Below are 21,475 nucleotides of genomic sequence, written 5' to 3'. Positions count from 1 at the left end.
TCTACCCTGACCCTTTCACTATCCAGCTTCATTTGATGGCCTCAGGATCTAGTACTATGAAAGAGGAATAAAATATATTTCTATCCATTTTGTCCACACCATAAATAATTTTATTATTATTTATTTAATTTGTATCCCGCCCTTCCTCCCAGCAGGAGCCCAGGGTGGCAAACAAGGCACTAAAAACACTTTAAAACATCATAAAAACAAATCTTAAAACACATTGAGACAAAACAGCGTTAAAAACATTTTAAAAAACTTTTTAAAAAGGGTTAAAAACATCATTAAAAAACATATTAAGCAATTCTGACACAGACACAGACTGGGATAGCTCTCAACCTAAAAGGCTTGTTGAAAAAGAAAAGTCTTCAGAAGGCGCCGAAAAGATAACAGAGATGGCACCTGCCTAATATTCAAAGGGAGGGAATTCCACAGGGTAGGTGCTGCCACACTAAAGGTCGGTTTCCTATATTGTACAGAACAAACTTCCTGATAAGATGGTATCTGCAGGAGGCCCTCACCTGCAGAGCGCAGTGGTCGACTAGGTATATAAGGGGTAAGACGGTCTTTCAGGTATCCTGGTCCCGAGCTGTATAGGGCTTTGTACACCAAAACTAGAAACTTGAACTTGGCCCGGTAGCAAATGGGCAGCCAGTGCAATTCTTTCAGTAGCGGGGTGACATAATTTTACACACCTGTCATGCCCCTTACCCTTACATGCCTTTTTTGAAAACTAAAAGGATATAAACTTTGTAACCTTTCCTTGTAGGGGAATTGCTCCAACATCTTTATCATTTTGGTTGCCCTGTTCCAGCTCTACAAGATCAACTCCCAAACATACTTAGCAATATTAGGCTCGGTGGACCATTGATCTGGCTCATCAGGCCAGCTGCTTGTATTATAAGGAAATGCCATACAACAGTGAGGAGTTAGGAAAAAAAGGGAACATTTGGTTTACTTAGCAGCTATCAGAGGCATGATAAAGGCACATTCACCATGGGAGATGCAGACAAAGATCAGCCGAGACCATAGAACAATAACCTCTGATATGCTTGTAATATTGTTGCTTGGGAACACAGAATCAATATTTCCATATGGAGATCAGCACCTGTTTCCTCAATTAGGAAAAAAAGTCTTATATATAGGAAATTCATATGAATGTTGTCAGTGGGACTACAATTAACATGAGGGCAGTGCATGCTTCTATATTGTGAGGGATTTGCTCTTAAGTATAAATGCATTTTGTTGAAGCCAGTTGCCACATATTTCAGGATATTTGGTAGCATCTTCCACCTACAATTTGCTTAGCTACATGTTAGCTCTTTTATTGTAATTGAAACCCTCCTACCAATCATTCCTCATGTTTATCCACCCAAATGTTAATTCACTGTGCAAATAGAATATTTACTTTTCTGGGCAAGATGGATCTTTAGGCATTTTGGCATATTGGGTAATATTAAAATCCATCCCTCTGGCCCACACCAGTTCCTGGGCATGGGAAGTTCTCTTTGGCCCCTCCCACTTACCCTTTTTACAGGGCCTCTTCACCTTTCTCAAAGAGAGGGGAATCTCCTCTGTGTTGTTAGTAAGAACAATCGATGATCAAACGGTTTCAGATCCTGGTTTGTTCTCAAACAGTTGTTTAAAATAAATGGGGCTATGGACCTCATATTGTTTGGATATAAATGAGACAATGACAATACTGGATAGTGTTTCAAATGTGGGGAAATAGGGTAGCATATGACATGCTCATTTGCACACATCCTACCTGCCTCCACCCTCTTGCAAACGCTATGTAGAATTGCTTGTCTCTCACTTTTAGATCTTCCTGATTTGCAGAAGAAGTAACGGCAAACACTGTTCAATTCGCGAAAAAGCAAATACATTAACATATGAAAATAACTAATCTACTCACCAGCAACACACAAACATTATTTTTTCTCCATATGCATGGCTAAATAATGATGGTGTAATTAAATATGTCCAAGGTTGCAATCCATTCACTTATCTAGCTGCAAGCCCCATTAAACACAGTGAGACTCAATTTAAGAATGTAAGAGCTCTACTAGATCAGATCAAAGGCCATTCTGTTCCAGAATTCTCTTTCCACAGTGGCCAACCAATGCCTATTGTCTTCAAGTCGATTATGACTTATGATGACCCTATGAATCAGCGACCTCCAAGAGCATCTGTCATCAACCACCCGGTTCAGATCTTGTAAGTTCAGGTCTGTGCCTTCCTTTATGGAATCAATCCATCTCTTGTTTGGCCTTCCTCTTTTTCTACTCCCTTCTGTTTTTCCCAGCATTATTGTCTTTTCTAGCGAATCATGTCTTCTCGTTATGAGTCCAAAGTATGATAACCTCAGTTTCATCATTTTAGCTTCTAGTGATAGTTCTGGTTTAATTTGTTCTAACACCCAATCATTTGTCTTTTTCACAGGCCATGGTATGCACAAAGCTCTCCTCCAGCACCACATTTCAAATGAGTTGATTTTTCTCTTATCCGCTTTTTTCACTGTCCTACTTTCACATCCATACACAGAGATCAGGAATACCATGGTCTGAATGATCCTGACTTTAGTGTTCAGTGATACATCTTTGCATTTGAGGACCTTTTCTAGTTCTCTCATAGCTGCCCTCCCCAGTCCTAGCCTTCTTCTGATTTCTTTACTATTGTCTCCATTTTGGTTAATGACTGTGCCAAGGTATGATAATCCTTGACAAGTTCAATGTCAGCTTTAAAGTTACAGAACTATTCTGTTGTCATTACTTTAGTCTTCTTGACATTCAGCTGCAGTCCTGCTTTTGTGCTTTCCTCTTTAACTTTCATCAGCATTCGTTTCAAATCATTACTGGTTTCTGCTAACAGTATGGTATCGTCTGCATATCTTAAATTATTGATATTTCTTCCTCCAGTTTTAGAAATGAACACAGTAGCCCTCTCCCACTCGCATGTTTCCCAGCAACTAGTATTCAGGATATCCCACCCACCTTATTGACTTAATTCTGCTCATGGGCCTACAGAATTGTCCAAGGTGTGGAGTTCAGATTCCCATTTTGCCACAAAGCTAGCTCACCCACCAGAAGGCTTTGGGCCATCAGTTACTGTCTTTCAGTCTAATCTAACACATATGATTCTTGTGCCTTAAGATCCTGAGAGTTGGCTCTTCCCTGCACCCATCATTAAGGAGATGTGAGTTATATGGTGATGCAGGAGAGGGCCCTCTCTATAGTGGCACCCTGTCTGCAGAATGCCCTCCCTTTAACAGGACAGCTAATACCAACTTCATTATCACTTGGCAGGCAGGTCAAGACTTTATTCACCCAGACATTGTTTGACCCATTTGAACAGTAGGTTATAAATATTTTAAATAAATAATAATAGTCAGGATAATGTGGAAGGGGAGTCTTGTACACTACTCTCAGCAATTAGGAGGAAAGTCAAGATATTTTTAACGCATTTTTTAAAAAGTCTCATGGTCCTTGCAACACACAAAATGTGAAGCTAAAAATTCTCAACAGAATAAGTGCTAAAAATGGAATTAAGGTAAAAGACTATATATAAAATCTTACACACACATCAGAAGTATATCAGAAGTAAGATTTTATTCCAACCATAAAATATATAAATGCACTCTTGTAATCATAAAAAGACTTTGCAACAAGCATAGGATTACCCTTTTTTTTAACCATTAACCTCTGCCTGGGTTACTGAATCATGCCCTTAACCATAAGAATGGAGATGTTCTCACCTTGTCCTGCATAACAATGACTATATCCATTACCCATCAAGTGGAAATATCTGCAGAGTCTCCACCTGCTTCACTTAAAGGGCAGGATATGGGGTGGGCTGATGTGTCTTCTGAGAAGCAGCTTTAAAATCATGTTTGGGGTTTTGCATAGATAAAAAGGTGCCTTAGATGTTAAAAAGAAAGAAATGTAAATATGGGGGAAATATATGCAAGAACAAGCCCACATGCTCTTGAAAGGGGCTCGCAAGTCCCTGCTGCTCTGCCATGCCTTGTGCTGCAAGTCTCTCAGGTAACAGGTGTCTGGTTCCCCAGTCAGTGTACTAAAGGATGACTTCATAGGGGTGGAGTCCTGCTAGGCTGTAGAGGTGGCAGTCAGGTGAGCCAGGTAAGAAGTGAACTTGTGCAGGTCTTTTGAACAAGACAGCTGATCAATGCAAGGTGTTCCATTCACCCAAGCAACAGGCAGGCAAGCACGCCACCTTCAAGGGATCAGCTTGAGCTTACCTTTTCTTTTCAGTCAAGTAGGGTGAGAAAGGGCTTTTCCCCTTCCTTTGCTTTTCCTGCTCTTGTCTGGAAATGGACACCAAAGAGCCTCTTGGAAAAGACAGTGTGGGGACCAAGAAAAAAAACTTGACCTTCATAAGACACAGGCTGTACATGCTGGAGAGGAGGAAGACAGACACAGTGGTGGAGAGCAATATTTCTGGGGACCACAACAGCTCTGGCACTTTGAGAAGGAGTCAGTCCGACAGGAGTGAATACAGCCAGAAATTACAAGGTAATAAAAATGAGGAAAGAGGCTGCAGTCCTAACTCCACTTACCTCGGAGTAAGCCCCATTGTAGACATGGCTAGGATTGCACTGTGACCCCCCATTCCCTAATTATTTATTGGTTTAACTATCTCAAAGCAATTCCATACCAGAAACAGCTTGCATGGGGGTGTGGCAGATGTGATGGAAGGTGGTGAGCAGGGTTCAAAACCCTAAATGCAATGATGGGAGGTGCAGAGAAACGTTATTATGGAATAGATCATATTAAGCTTATATCATTATGATGATTCTTCATTGTAGCACCACTAAGATAGGAAAGACCTTGAAGGGTGCCAGGTCCATCTCCTCACATTGAGGGGAGGTACATAACCGAATAGTTTTACAGTATTATAACTGTCATACTGCACCTGCTTTAAAACTTTGTAAGGAGCAAAAGTGGCATTCTTAATGTAGTCAAAATATATATTGAAACAGGCAGATATTGTGAAGTATTTTGTGTGTAACCTCAAGTGTTAGGAAGTTGCTTGGTGAATGTTTGGCTTTGAAGGGAGGGGGATGCTTTGATTTGGTTATTTTCCTGTTTGGATCTTGAACAAGTGATTTGAGACAGCATGCATTTTCCACCCCTACATGCCCCTGAGGCCACAAATGAGTACAGCGACACTTTGTCTTCGATATATTCCCTTTGGGAAGAAGAGTGCGTTTTTTCTTGTGCAAGCTTCAGTCCCCAATGTTACTTGCTGCACAGCAGAACTCTGAGCTTACAGAGAACAACACTGTTTTTAATATAACTGGACCTGCAGTTGTTTTGAAATATTTTTTTTAAAAAACACAGAATCATCTATATGCTATTAAAATGACTTCCTAGACAACTATCTTCTATAAGAGGGCTAGGCTATATAATAAACACACAAATTCTATATATGTTTACCTGTAAGTGTGCCAAAATGGTGCGGCCAAGATGGTTTAAGTAACTGCAGTACTTGTGGAATCTCTTCACCTCTCTGGAGGAATGCAGTCTGTAAAACTACCATGGTAATACTGAACAGGTTTGGTTATGCTGCCCTAAGGCAATGTCCCACAGGCTCCCGCCCCCCAAGCTTTCAGTGAGAACTAGATCTCTGTGATGAACAATAGTGTGTGTTGTTCTTAGCCCCTCCCCCCACCTCCAGACTTTTTAAAGGACACTGTAGGCACTGGATTTCCTTATATGCAAAGGTTACCTGGCAGAACACAATTCAGCTATACAGAACATTCCTGTAACACACAAGGAAACAGCACATGTGCAATTGGCTCCATTTGTTAAGGCTATGTTCTGCTTTACACTGAGAACAAGACTATTATCGGGTGCAGAGCTTGGAAAAGTTACTTTTTTAAAACTACAACTCCCATCAGCCCCAGCCAGCATGGCCATTGGATTGGGCTGATGGGAGTTGTAGTTCAAAAAAGTAACTTTTCCAAGCTCTGAAATTTTCTGGAGACACTTATGATCTCCACCCACCCCACTGTATCTATTCAATAATGACAGGATCTCCTTTTTGTCATATGAACTAGTTCCTGTGAGTATTAAATATGTGGCAGAGCTTACGTGCTACCTGGATCTGCCTCAATTTGCATGGGAAGTGGATTTCACAACTTTGCCTAGTCTGTTAGCTGCGCTCTGTAAATTTTTGTTGTTGAATGCCAAGGGTGAATGCTGTTGACCTTGCCACTGAAACTTTACGATGTTAATAACAATAATCATACACAGCATTTTTACGGAGCTTGTTCGTTGTTCAAAGAGCATTGCCTATTAAAGCGGTCATTCAGTTAAAGAGAGTTAACGCACGGTTTAGTCATTCATAATTGATCACTTGAAAAAGGCCCCACACTGTTGGTTCCAGGTTTTGGGGAGCTCTTGATCAAGATGCTCCCATTGGCTTGCTTTCCAGAAATGGATGATCCCCTTCACTTCCCTCTTCTCTGGACTCAACTGGCACCACCTCTTCAAGAGAGGACAAGGTGTGTGGAGGTTTTTGCTCCTTCTCTTTGCTACTTTCACTGCTTCCCCCAAGAGGTCATGTGAACAGGCAAGCCAGGAGGAGGACTAGAGGTCAGGAGACTTCATGGATTGGAACTGGAGCCCCTGCAGCAGTGTGGGGCTCAGCAGGTACCCAATGGTGCTGATCCATGAGGCCAACCTTGGAGCTTCACACATATAGGGGTTTTCTTTGGGGATTCTATGAACATGCATATAGGTCGGGGGAGGGCCGCTGTGATACTGCTCTGCCATTCACATTCTTTGATCACGCCTTGAAGACTGAACAGGATCATAGCTGATTGAGTTATACTCAGCTAACAATGCAGTCCTGTATGCTGTTGACAAGTGCATCAGTAGTAAGTCCCACTGTGTTTGGAGGGACTAAGTAGTTGTATTTTAAAAACAACACAATATAAAATCTGCTGCTTGACTTATTGTGGCACTTCTTTGAGTCAATCTAAATGTTTTACGGCTATATACCTCTCATGTAATAATACATGTAAAAATAATGTAAAAATAAAAAGGGGCTTATGTCTGAGTAGACATTCATAAGATTTAACTGTAAACCAGACGAACAAGTGGAACTTTCAACAAAATGTTGGAGTGTCCTGTTCAGGGTGCTAGCCAGCCATGCCCTCTTCAAGGAAACTCTATTCCACCATCCCCAACAGATGCTGAGCACTCTCACATCTCATTGGGCTATTTCTGCCCTCCCCTTTTAGGAGGTACTTGTAAAGTTTTGTTTGTTTGTTTGTTTGTTACTTTTGCAAATCTGGGGATATCCCCCAGTCCTAGTCTGCAGATATCTCCCTCTTGTATGTGGATTATGCCATTTTGGTGATATACTGTACGTATTGGCACTCATAGAATGAGATTGCTGTTAGTATGTAGAATGTTGCAGCTCTATTACGTATTTTATAATCTGAGTTACCCCTACAAGATACTTTCTCTGCAAGTCTCTCCCCTCCCTTTCACACAGACAGACAGATAGAGAAACACACGCAGACACAGAGACAGAGGTTTTTATTTATTTATTTTGCTTTTCCACAGGAGCTGGACAAAAGTCATATCTAGTAGAATGAAATGGAAATGTGCATGATTTTACCATGGGGTCTTTACAAAGTTTTAAAACACAGTGTTGGTAGTTATAATATTAATGTAAACCAGATTATTTAACATATGTGTCCACCGGAATTTTTCAGCCCCCCCCCCCAGTAAAACACTTGATCAGATTAGTTTCTGGAAAAAAGAAAAAGAGAAGAATAGCACTTGTACATTTTTTGTCTTGTATCTGAGGTTCTATAAATTCTAGCTTTTAAACAAGTTAAATCTGGGGATTATGACCCCCATCCCCACAAGTGCTCATGCATCACCTCCATGAACTGCAGACATTCTCTGACTTTGTATATGAGGAGTATCCCATATTAACATTTAGAAAGTTTGTTATCCAATAATGTTTCTAAAATCTTTTTTCTATGGTTTATAAATGCTGTTGTGGGCACCCGTCAAAACATTTTTTGTTTTTACATTGGCAGGTTAGTGTGGCTTAAATGGATAATCACCTTGCATGCTGGTAGTGCGTTCACTGAAGTTAAAAAAATAACATTTTGGGATACATGCAACCCATCAGAGGAGCAACTTTCCTCCCTAAGCGAATGTTTGTGCAGGGCAGAGCTCTTCCTCTCAGCTTTTTCTCACTGGTTGTCATTCATTAAGTCCAAACTTCCTTTAACTTTTCTCCATGCAAGTTAGTGACACTGTCTTTACCGTGGATTTGTTTCCCTTATTGCTTAATGTTCCACTGCATGTCTATAGCCCATTGGAGTGGCTGTTTATTTCCCCCTTCTTTCTTGATAGAATGAGGTTACAAATAGGAGTACAACAGTATGTAATTCTCAGGGTATAATTACACAAGTGGAAAATCAGTAGGTAAGTAACTGGTATCTTCTATGGACGTTTATTTCTTCTCTGTTCATGTTAAAATTTGGCACAGTCTTGTTCCTTTGGTAATAACTGTAAGTTCAGTTGCAGTTAGGTTAGCCGCAAACACATTGCCAGAAAAAGAAAAGAGGAAATGCATCACCCAAAAGAGGCAGACAACTTGCATAAAATCTGCATATTCTACTTTTTATGTATAGGTGCAGATTTAGAAATAATTATGATAATTTAAATAGTCTGCTGCCCAGGACCTAACAGTTGATGGGCAACGTCAAGTCCCTTGCTCTGCCTTAGTACCTTTAGGCCTGACTTGAACTGGCCAGTCTTTTGTACTTTGGACAGTTCCTTGTAAATTCAGACTAAAACCCAGCGTGGATTCCACTGCCCCACTGACATGGAGTCACCAGCCATCTCTGGGTCTGTCATTGGACAGCTTTTCAAACAGAGGATACATTCAAGTAGAGCAGATGACCACCTTACTGGAAGCCAGTATTTTCAATAGCCTAAAAGGATCAGGCCGTATTTCCCCCCCCCCGATTATCAAAAACCAACCCAGCCAGTCTCCAAATCAAGTTAGTTCTCCAGATATGTATTTCACAAATCACAGATGTTTAATAAATTACTACTAATAATCAGTGGAGGTTGGTCCATTAAGGCAAATGGGGCACTGCCCACCAACTTCAGTCTTCTCTTAGCCAGCCCCCGCCTGCATGGATTACCGGTCCAGAGAGTGTGACTGCCTGTCAGCTTTGCTCCTATTGAGTCTCAGTGTTGCCCTTGTAGAACTCAGCGAGGAGGATGGGGGCAAAACTAGAATGAGTTGGCTCTGCCTGTCATTGACCCTGGCTCCACTTACTGTTTGGGCTTCCTGCCTTCTGTCCTACCAGTCCCAACAGACACCAGACACCACTGCTAAAAATGTCACAAAATAAGACTGTAAAATGATATAAGATGATGCATCAAACTGACTTTGATATAAAGCCGAGTACATTTATCCAAATTAAGATATATGGCAACCTTGAATCAGGTGGACAGTATAGGCTGACATATTTTAGGGGTGGGTTAATTTCTGTCCTGCCCCTCAGTGCAATAATTACCAGAACAATTTACATTAAAAATATGCAATCATAAAAATGAAAGGGAACCACCAGAAACCAACAATAAATTAGCAGAGTAAAAAATGCAATAGTTTAAAGAAAATGAAAAAAACACTGAGATAATAAAAACTTTTTAAAGCATTTTGCCTGTCACTGGAAAGAAAAAAAGTATAGGCACTGGGTGACCCTCCTTAGGAACAGAGCTCTGTAAGCAGCCAGAACAGAGAAGGCCCTCTATCCAGTCATCCCCCCCACACACACACACGAACACACCATATAGCTGGGAAACCTGGAGAAGGACCTTGAAGATGAACATTAACTACAGGCAGATTTATTTCTTCATTTTTATTTAAATATTTATGAACCACAATTTCATAAAAAGTATAACAAGCTGGTGTACAACATAAAACAAAGTACTACAATAACATCAAGAAAAACGTCAAGAAAACCTGGTGGTGGACAGTACAATTTTCAAAAGACATTTAAAAGATAACTTCTTTTAAAGTTATGGGATAACTTCTGCCAGACTTCTAATGGCAAGGAGTTCCAGAGGGCCTGCCACACTAAAGGCTTGGTCCTTGGTGGAGGCCAACTAAACTCCAGGAACATGAAGACCACCAAACATACCCCATTAGACTATCAAAATGGAGCACAAGGAATCAGGTGATCCTTAAGATACTTTGGCCCAAGTTGTTTAGGGCTTTAAATATTTACACAAGAACATTGAACCTGGCCCAGTAAACAAATCAGTTAATTTGGAAGCAGACATACTTCATACTTCATGTACCTCATTCCCAAGCCACATATGGCTTTAATGGTAAACACCAGAACTGTTAATTGGGCTCACACACAAACTGGCAGCCAGCAGAGTTCTTTCAATACAGGCAAGAAGAGACATTCTCACTGAATGGTCCTAGTTAGTACCCTAACAGTTGCATTTGCACTAACTACAGTTTCTGGACCATCTTCAAAGGCAGCCCATGTACAGTACACTGTAGTAGTCCAACTGGGACTTTAAACAGGAGGGGCTGCATTTGTCTTACCTCAACTGGAAGGGGGTTGTTCTGTGCTGCTGAGACTGTCTGGCCTCCTAATGACCAGTATAAATCCACAAGCACCCCCAGACTCCAAACATGACCCTTGGGCTGGGGGAGTGTGACCATGTCTAGAAGGAGCTGAACACATCACCTCTTTAGAACAGATGAACAAGCGAGAAACACTCTAATCTCTGTCTTTTTGATGTTGAGCTTGTTGGGACACAGTTAAGCAATGAGCTTTTCACAGCTAATTTAGAAGTGTTTGGATACAGCAAGGCTGTCTCAGTGGAGGCTTTTGGACCAGATTCCCTTCAAATTTCTTCCAATGGTTCTATGGTTCTTTGAAAGTGGGAAACACAGATGTTCAGCAAACATTCACATGATGGAGAGAGACGTATTCATGCATTATCCAATGAGCGTTTATATCAGCAGAGTTATCCAGCTATATCTGCAATTAAATGTTTGCTACTTTTTATTTATTTTTTAAAGTTGTTTTTGCTTTCATTGCGTGGTGAATTCCCCATGGAATCAGGGTTTTGTTACTATTTTTTAAAATTCACGATGAATAAATAAGATGAAATGAGAATTTCAAGAGGAGAGCTAGTGTGGTGAAGTGGTTATTGTGTTGGACTAGGACCTGAGAGATCTGTGTTCAAATCCCCACTCAGCTATAAAGTTCACTGGATGGCCATGGGCCAACCAGGGCCTTTCAGCCTAACCCACCTCACAGGGTTGTTGTGAGGACAAAATGGGGAGGGAGGAAACATATATGCCACCTTGAGTTCCTTGAAAAGAGGTGGGATACAAATGTAAGAAATAAATTCTGTGACTACCGTGCTTTGGAGATGGTGCAAAAAACAAAACAACCCTGTATGTTTCAGAAATAATAATTATTGCAGAATTTATACAGAGATCCTTTTGTGCATTGTCTTTAGAATTCACCACACAACGGGAGGAGAAAATGGTCATCTAAATCCACCAGAAACAATTTACAGCGAGGATATTCTTTCATATGTTAATTATTTCTTTGGGCTCTTTCAATAGTCTGGAGACCACCTGCATATAACAATTAAAAGTCTCTTAATGCCAGGGAATTGAAATCAGATTTCCTGCAACGAATGCCTTTGTAATATCTGTAGCCAAAACATAATTCATTGAAAAACAAAACCTGGTGATAGGACTTTGGATTACCTAATCAACAATCTGTCACTGGACCTGACAGTAGCAGAGCCCTCTCAAATTCTTGGGCAGTTCATGCAAGGTCCAAGGGACTATAACGTTCCTTCTGTTCAAACACACTGGAAATCTAAATACATACATATTCTTAGAACTTCTTTATGCTGAGGAAAATACACTCAGACTGCATATTCTCTAGTATGTTACTGAAGGTGGCATCCAATGGCTGGGAGTCATGTGGTAGCCGCTTAGTGAGTGTTACATTTGTAAAGGTCCTGTACACGTTGAACCATTATTCAAGAGAGGCTGAGGTGAGGTAGCAAATGATCTCATAGCCCAATCAGGAGTGTCCTAAGAGATCCTCTGCTACCTCCCCTCAGCCTGTCCCTTCATGCATACTTCTTCCTGCTTTTCCCACAACCATCAGCCTTAAGTATGGTTAGAGTTTCATCATTATGTTGGTCACAGCTAATGCTAACCAGGTTCCTTCTTAACCAGAGGTAGATCATCTGCTTTGCATGCAGAAGGTCTCTGGTTCAGTCCCCAGGATCTCCAGATACAGCTGGGAACATCTCTCATGTGAAAGCCCTGAGAGCCTGCTGCCAGACTGTGTCTAGATACTGAGCTAAATGGGACAATGGTCTGACTCAGTATAAGGCAGTTTCCTATTGTTTTGAGGCCTGCTTCAAAGACCCCAGTTAAGCAGCATTCGCGTCGGTGCCTATCCCCCAATCGGCAGGGAGATTTGCGCATGGAAGTGGAAGAAAAGCTGATAATCCTCCACAGTCTACTCCTGATTTCTTAGCCATGTTTCATACCCTTAAAAGTTTAAAGCATGGTACCTATTACCATGTCTGGATGTGATGGATCTATGCAGCCTTTCCCAACTTTTGGGTCCCCAGATGTTGCTGGACTACAGTTCCCATAATTCATGACCATTGGCCATACTGGCTGGGGCTGATGGGAGTTGTAGTCCAGCAACATCTGGGAACCCAAAAGTTGGGAAAGTGTCTATGGCATGCTATATCATCCGATCATGTGCTTGCCACTCCTCTGCCTTCCCAAAATCCCAAGTAGAGGTAGAGTGGGAAATGTGGAGGTTAGAAGTGCGGCTACAAAAGAGTAGATTCCATGTGGCTCAAGGAACCAAATGGAAAACTTACATAAAGCGGTCAGCCTCAGCAAACCAGGAGGTGCCATGCCTCTTTCAAAGGAAATAGTGAAATAATGACTTAAATACAGAGCTTGGAAAAGTTACTTTTTTAAACTACAACTCCCATCAGCCCCAGCCGGCATGGCCACTGGATTGGGCTGATGGGAGTTGTAGTTTAAAAAAGTAACTTTTCCAAGCTCTGCTTAAATATATATGTTTCTTTCTGTGCATATTTTCAAAATTTGAAGTTTCACAGCTTGGTGCATGTTTGGAAAGTTTGCACACTTGAAAGGGCTTATTTGGGTCCTCGAATGGAAGAATCCTTCTCCAGGTTACCAATTCTTCCAGTGGAAAGACTGGAAAATCTGCACTCCTGGCTGCATAGACCCTCCCCCCCCCCAGCCTGTCCCAGTACACCTCCTGCAAGCTAATGCACAAAAGGTTGATGCAGAGCCTAAAGCTGCACAGCTTGCCAAGGGCTTTGCAAACCCACCAACATTCTCCTGCCCCTCTTCTTCCTCAGAGATCTCCCCCTCCCCTTACACTTGTGGAGGTAAGTGCAGAGATTTATCCTGCATGACTTTACTGTTGGTAAATGGTTTCCTTTTTACTGATTTTGTTAGTAGTAGTAGTAGTAGTATTTTCCCAGAGACTTCTTATTTGCAAAGGACACAGGTAGCTTATTTGACAATTTCATCCCTTGGGGAGAGCCTTGCAGGCATGCAACCTGACACCTCCAAGGACAAGCAAACCACCTAGCTCCTATTGTATTGCATAATGGCAGGGAGCCAAAGCAAGGCTTCCCTTCCCCCACATCCACAGTGCTGTGGATGCAAATGTTTAATTGGGAGAGGTGGCTGTCTGGTGCTTGGAATACATGCTTGGTTACATTCATCCAAGCTCATGCCATAAATATATGTTACAGCAATGCTTGCCATGCCTGACTAAGATGCACGAGCTCTTGACTGAAAATAAGATGCCATAGATTCTGCTAGTTAGGAAACAAATAATATTAGCTGTTTTAACATAAGGGACTGAAAGGAAGGATGGCCTCTAATGGGAGATAAAAATTACTACAGATACCTGATTTGGTGTGTTTTCATGGTTCTGATATTTTTAAAAGTATATTGGTTATTTTTTTTAATAATATGTAGTTTGTGTTTTTATATTTTATGGGACATCACCTTGGGCTGCCTTGGGAGGAAGGGTGATCTAGAAACATAGCTAATAAATAAATAAAAATAAGAAACACTTGGCCCCTGTGTTTTCAAACTGGGTTGTAGTCAACTAACCTTTACTCAGAGTAGACCTATTGAAATGACTGCTCATGACTAACTTAGGGCCATTGATTTCAGTGGGTCTCCTCTTGAGTAAACATTAGTTGAATACAACCCACTAGATTGCATCCCACCTCTGAAGTCTTTCATCCTTAGATTGTGGATCAAATTCTAAGGATTCCTTACCACCACCTTCAAACGTTAATATAACAATACAATTTGACTGTGATCTGATTACTGAGGCCACGCTAACCCGTGTCAGAATACTGGAGCTAAAGGAGTGGAAATGAGTTGGTTTAATTTTGTATTTTGAATTTGTGAAATATAAATTTAGGAACATTACTTGTGAAAACAGTCCCTGTTTGTGGTTATCATTTGCATTATTTCTGAAGTGGGGTAGATGTCTATGATGCTTTTGTAGAGCACCATAAAGAAACAGGAGAGATCTCTGTTCCAAGGAGCTTACAGTGTAAATTCAGATCATGGGGGAGACTGCGAAGGGAAGGGAAGGAGGTTAGATGTATTTAGGATTAATTTCAGTTGGGGGCAAACACGAAGGCATTTATGTCAAAGGTTTTATGAAAACGGTGAATTAAGGGAGCAGAGTTTCTAACTCCCAGCCAGGAAATAAAAGGTAAAGGTGTCCCCGCACTTGTAGTGCGAGTCGTTTCCGACTCTTAGGGTGACGTCTTGCGACGTTTACTAGGCAGACCGTATATATGGGGTGGGATTGCCAGTTCCTTCCCCGGCCTTTCTTTACACCCCAGCATGTGCCGGGTACTCATTTTACCGACCACAGATGGATGGAAGGCTGAATGGACCTCAACCCCTTTTACAGGAGATTCAACTTCCTCCTTCCATTGGAATCGAACTCCGGCCGTGAGCAGAGCTTCGGCTGCGTTACCGCCGCTTACCACTCTGCGTCACAGGGAATAGCAGAGCTTAAAAGAGTGACAGAACTCCCATGGCATCTGAAGATCTGCTGCTCACGCCTGGCACAGCACAGGCCAGACCTCTTGCACTGCTGGGCTGGCTTAGAATCCAGCCAATCCCTGGAAGGCCCCACCCTATGGGGTTTTTGTGTGTATGTTTTTGTTTAGAAAAACAGAACTGTTGTTATTTTTTTTAACAGAAAAGATGGCACCGCAGGCAGGATCGTTAAGGTCAGTTGGCTCACCCCTGGAAAGCGAAGAACAGCTTAATAGGCGGATGATGGCTAGAAGGCAAAAGATAATTACAGAAATGGTTCAGACAGAAAAAGACTATCTCAATGATCTGGAATTGTGCATCAGAATTGTGGTTGAACCCTTGAGAAGAAGGCAGGTAAGGAAGTCCTGGATTGTTGATGGGGGGCAAGCATACATTTCTGACAAGGATGTTGGTGCAGACTCACTTTGCCCAGCAACAATAAGTAGTAACAGCCAAACTGACATTAAGAAGTTCTCATATCTGCCTTGGATGTTTCTCTATGAACTATTTTTATTTTATTTTATTGTTATACCAGCCTTTTTGGGAATGTGTTCTGGTTGTCTATTTCCGACAAATGATTTAAATCACTGATAGTTGTTTTAACTGTTTGGTATCTGTATATTGCATTTTGCTGTTTTATCACGATATAACCTGCCTTCAGGCTTTTTGTGAAGGGCAGGTAATAAATGTGTTCAATAAATCTGTCTTGGAGTATGCTAGATGATAAATACATTTGTATTTATCATCTAGCATACTCCAAGACAGATGAACTAAGAGAGAAATCCTGCCCCCCTGTTGTTGCCTGCTGGAAGGTGTTAGGACAGGGATGAGGAACCCATGTCCCTCCAGACGATGTTGGACTCCAGCTCCCATGGGGCCCCACCGGCATGGGCAATGTTCAGGGATGATGGGAGATGGAGTCCAGTGGCATCTGGAGGGCCACAGATTTCCCACCCCTGGGTTAGGACAGGGCAGAAGTGTGCTCCTCCATTGGACTTGGCTAGAGGGAGGCACCACCACTGTGGAGAGCTTGGCAGGTGGAGAGCTATCTATCGTCAGCAGTGCTTCCGTTGGCTATAGCAAGTGTGGAACTATGACGCAGGTCATTTCAGGGTGAGGGATGGAGCCAGCTTTGGATCTGCCAGGTCCAAAGCTGATCCATTCCCCTAAGAGGAGCCCAAATTGGAGTTGTCGTGGAATTGCTCCCTCCGCAGTGCTTCCAAAAGGGTGCAGTTGTAAAAGATCCACTGGACTGAAAAGTCTGGTGAATCTGTCTATCCAATCTTCTGGCCAGCACAAGCCTATAGGGCTTCAGATGTGTTGGTAGATCTGCAACATCACCATACACTCCGCTGGACATCACTTAGGATTGCTCTGTCTTGTTCCAGACCAGCCTCCAGACCAGCCTCCTCCTGAGGGTGAGATTGCTGTCTGCTCTTGGTTGTGAGCAGCCAAGGATGAGTCAAACTTGAATATCTGTAGGGTCAGGTGGTGGTAGTGCTGGGGCCGGTCATTCTCTGAAAAGGACAGTCATTCGTTGACCTGAATGAAAACCAAGATATCTGCTTAAGGGGAGTGTTGTTCATGGACGGGTAGGAAAACAAAGTGTAGAGCAGAGGTAGGGAGCCATTTTCAGCCCAAGGGCAGCATTCCCTTCTGGGCAATGGTTCAGAAGCCACAGACCAGAGGTGGGTGGGGCCAGAGGCAAAAGTGAACCAAGCAAGAAATGTAAATTTTACCTTTGCACGGTACGCTAGTTTCTGCCTCCCCTGCCATTTCTATCCTCAATCCAAAATTTGCTATGTCTCTTGAGGCCAGGGCTGGGGGACCCTTTTCAGTCTGAGGGCTGCAATCTCTTCTGAGGAAACTTCTGGGAGCCATATGGCAATGGTGGGCAGGGCCAGAGGCAAAAGTGGGCGGGGAAACAAATATAAATTTTACCTTTGTACAGTGGCTAGTTTACACACACACATGCACACACACACATACTTTTCTTTCTATCCTCTATCCTGGGAAAGAAGAGGCTTTATCAGGGAGCAAGGACAAGTCCAGCCACACAAAAACACTCAAGAATAAGCAGCAGGGTCAGTGTAGAGTGCGACCTGAAAAGGGGATGTGGTGTGGTAGAGTTCTGAGGGCCAGACAGAGAAGCCTGGAGGGCCGCATTTAGTCTCTGGGCAAGAGGTCCCCAATTCTGGGCTAGAGGCAGATGGCAAGAACAAGGAAGGCCTAAACTAGGCCATGTTCCAGACCTGGCCACACTCAGTCAGGTAGAGCCAGTGGGCCATCGTGGGTTGGGCTATTATGCTTTTCCACACAGCTCTGCAGTCTAGAGCAGTTCGCCACAAGGCCATCGATCATCAGGTTCCTTCTTCAAATCCTGCCTGCTCCTGCCACCATTGTGGACAATATGATCCTGTAACAACATTTTTCCTAAAGTACTGCCCTGTTCAGATGCAGTCACTATGGCGATATGAACAGTAACTGTGGGAAAATACTTCGCAGAGAAGCAGAACAAGTCCCAGGAGACTGTGGTTTAGACAGCGAAGCTAATGGAACTGCTTTCTACAATTATATCTCTTCATGCAGATTTTACTTTGCTGTTCTGTTGTACAGCAGAGACTTTGAAGCTGTCTGGTTACCACTTAGGCAGCACATGCTGTTATTACTATTTTTCCCTGAGCAATCAAGGCAAAACCCTGTTGGGAATCACAGCATCCAATGCAGGCAGCATCTTTTTCACCTCATGGTATACCACAGGTGTGACAGACAAATTGCAATTTGTCAATGATCTGCACTGCAATTGCACTGTTATATCATAGCCTGCCATGAAACTTAGGCAGATAGTGGTCACCACTGTGTCACAGGACAAACAAACCTCTTCCTTGACAAAACCTCTTACTAAATGTTTGGGGGGTTCCGGTATAACATTTGCACATATTTTTGCAGATCAGAGAAAGCCAATGCCAACAACTTAGTTACCATTTATTTATTTTGTTCTGTTTCTGGGTCAGCATAGAAGTAACATGCTGGCCCTCAACCAAATTAAGTGATCAGGATTGGGCATCTCCATTTTCTTATGCACCCAACATTAATTGAAAGTCCTTACATGTTCTAAATTCAGTTTGTGGATGTTTGAATTTGTGTGTAAAAGAGCCTGTTTTATATAAAGGGCAAAAGCTTACTACAAAAGTAATGAGTTGTATCCAGCTAAGTTGTATTCAGAGTAAACCCGTTGAAAGTAATGGACCTAAATTAGTCAGTCTATTGATTTTAATGGATCTACTCTAGGTAGGGCTAATATTGGCTATAACCCAGTGAAATTTGCACAGTTACCAGAGAGTAAGTTCCATTGAATTCAGTGGTACTTACTTGTGAATAGACACATATATGATTGGACTATTAGACAGAGGGATGGGGAAACATACAATTTAAGATTGATAGCTGTACTCTCCCCCTTATTTTTTTAAAAAGTAGCTGCCAACTTATTCTTCCAAAGATGCATGTAAGGAAATCTGTTAAGATTATTCCTAAAATGAAGAATAGAATAGAGTCATGAATGCTTTGAAGTTTCTAATGCACTAAAAAAAAAAGGGAACTGGCCTCTGTAATCAAAGATGACTCCTACTGGCAAATATTATAGTGTATTGTTCCTGTTACTATAATGTGCAATTTGATTCTTTAGGACTATGTTCTGTGAGCGGCTGGGTAAATACACAGTTCTGTTACTAATGAACACTAATGGATAGGCAAGTTTGAAGGTGCTCTCCTGTCTGCCAAAATCAACATTGTTGTTAGCGTCATGCATTACTCCTTGCTAGATATTCTAAGATTTTTACAGACTGAGCCATTGTTGTTGTTTTATGATTCCAAAGGAACTGATTTTAATAAGCAGTTTGAACTTGTTTAGGTTTACTAGATTCAGTGGTGGCTCGTGGTTCCATGTCAGTGGGGTAGTGGAATCCACTCTAGGTTCAACCTTTCAAGGAGCTGTTGGACTAAAACCCAGAGCTCAGACTGAAACCCGGAGGGGATTCCACTACCCCACTGACAGGAAGCCACCAGCCAACACTGATTAGATTTGTGATTTAACTTACAGGAGGGCTAGTTAACATGATGCTCTCCAGATGTTACTGGATTATAGCTGCCATCATCCTTGACCATTGGCCATGCTAGTTGGTGCTGTTGAGACTTGAAGTCCAACAACTTACAGCTGGAGGGCCCCATGCTGGTTATCCCTGTCTTACAGATTATAGTGATTTTTCTCATTACACACTTCTTTAATTTTGGCCATCCATCATTGCTTTGCTTTTACTCTGCTCATTTTGATAAAATAGATATATGTACAATATCCATAATAAGGATAATGGATGTGTGTTTTTTAAGGGAGGTTACTTTTACGGAATATAATGATCAAACATATCATCCCTCCTCTCCCCAATCATGACCTTGGGTTTTTACCACGTTTATGTCTGTGGCAAAAGTTTAAACAAAAAACAAGGCAGGTAATGGTACCTAACTGGCATGCTGCTAAGATATATCAGTTGAATCCAGCCTTAGTTATACTTCCAGTACACCCGCTGAAATCAATGGGATTTAGTCTGGATCCACCATATATTACAAGATTTCATTTCAAGATGCAATCCAGACAGAATAGCTCAAACTAAATATCTATATACTTGATCAATGAACGGCATCATTCCAAAATGTATTTTTTTAAAAACAAACCCCAATGCTACCCATGCAGCCTTTGTTCTAAATGAAAGGCTTGATAAGAAGGGTTTGCTGAAACTGCATGTAATGGAACAAACAGCGTAGCAGTGGAGAGGTTGGCAACAAACAGGATCCTCTTGTTTTTCTGATTGTTGCTGTCCAATGTTTGTGTTTTGTCAGATTGCTAGGTTTGATGTGGATGGCTTATTTAGCAACATTGAATCAGTCCATCAGATCTCAACCAGGCTACTGTCATTGTTGGAAGAAGCAATGTCGGATGTGGAGCCGGCCATGCAAGTAATCGGTATGTTTTCTGTTTTCTGTGAGCTCTACAAAGCTGCATGGAATAATGATGATGCAATAAAACATCAATTTCCCCAGCTCCAGCACACGTTTCCCAAGCTTCCATTTCTTTCAATGAATAAATGTAGGATGAAGAAGAAACCACTAGCATTAAACAGAACTCAGCCCATCATTTTGGAGCCAACTATCTAACTATCCTACATGCTAAGGGCACAGGCACCAAAAGGCTATACCCGCTTGCCCTTTCTTACAGAGATGCTTTTTTGCTGACATCATATAAACCAGGGATGAGGGGCTTGTGACCCTGCAGATGTTGTTAGACTCCCAGTCCCTTCAGTGCCAGCCAATATGGCCAATGATCAGGGAAGATGAGAGCTGTAGTCTGATAACATCTGGAGGACTGTAGGTTCCGCATCCCTTCTATAACCAGTCGATCACTGCGCTCTGCAGATGAGGGCCTCCTGCAGATACAATTTTATCAGGAGGAAGCAGATCTTTAGTGTTGTGGAACCTATCCTTTGGAATTCACTCCCCTTAAATATTAGACAGGGACCATCTCTGTTATCTTTTCGGCGCCTACTGAAGACCTTCCTCTTTCAACAAGCCTTTTGAGTAGAGACCTTATCCTAGTCCGTGTTTGTGTTGGAACTGATTTTTAAGATCTTTTTAAAGCTTTTTTTTTTAAAGATATTTTAAAGATGTTTTGTTTTAGTATGTTTTTAAAGATGTTTTGTTTTAATGTGTTTAAAAGTCTTTTGTTTTTAAGATATTTTAGAGTGCTTTTAGTGTTTTGTTTACAAACCTGGGGTCATTCTGGGAGGAAGGGTGGGATACAAATTTAATAAATAAATAAATAGAATTATAGAATAGTAGAGTTGGAAGGGGCCTATAAGGCTATCAAATCCAACCCCCTGCTCAATGCAGGAATCCAAATCAAAGCATTCCCGACGGATGAGAATTTAAATAAATACATGTGAAGGAAGTTATTAACCCATGTGTGTTCTGATTAGTGCTCGAGACAACCAAAAAACCCTCTGGCTTCTATATATTCAAAGGGAGAGCTGCCATGCCTCATGTAGCCTTCTATTTACACGTTGGATGGGGACCTCCACAGCTCCCTATCTCTCCCCAGGCTACACCCCTTCCCCAGCCACACCCCTCACCACCCCTGCTTTACACAAGGGATGAAATCAATTGGCTGGCTGCTTTGATAGCTTTCCATCAACCTAACAGGAAGTTATCTATTTGAGTTCATTTCTGGTCTGCT

At 41.9% G+C, this 21,475-nt stretch overlaps 1 protein-coding gene across 1 annotated transcript in view; it reads left to right on the top strand.

The window, feature by feature from the left end:
* Positions 1-4,322: 4,322 nt before the first annotated feature.
* ARHGEF38 (Rho guanine nucleotide exchange factor 38) overlaps positions 4,323-21,475 on the top strand; it is a 62,304-nt gene continuing 45,151 nt past the window's right edge. The window contains exons 1-3 of the mRNA XM_061584569.1: positions 4,323-4,532; positions 15,356-15,546; positions 20,086-20,209. Of these exons, the coding sequence (XP_061440553.1) occupies positions 4,331-4,532; positions 15,356-15,546; positions 20,086-20,209 (517 nt within the window). The 5' untranslated portion in view covers positions 4,323-4,330. The remainder of the gene's footprint in view (positions 4,533-15,355; positions 15,547-20,085; positions 20,210-21,475) is intronic.

The sequence above is a fragment of the Rhineura floridana genome, chromosome 9 (assembly GCF_030035675.1).
Source record: "Rhineura floridana isolate rRhiFlo1 chromosome 9, rRhiFlo1.hap2, whole genome shotgun sequence".
Lineage (NCBI taxonomy): Eukaryota > Metazoa > Chordata > Lepidosauria > Squamata > Rhineuridae > Rhineura > Rhineura floridana.
This window is presented reverse-complemented; position numbering and strand designations above follow the sequence as displayed.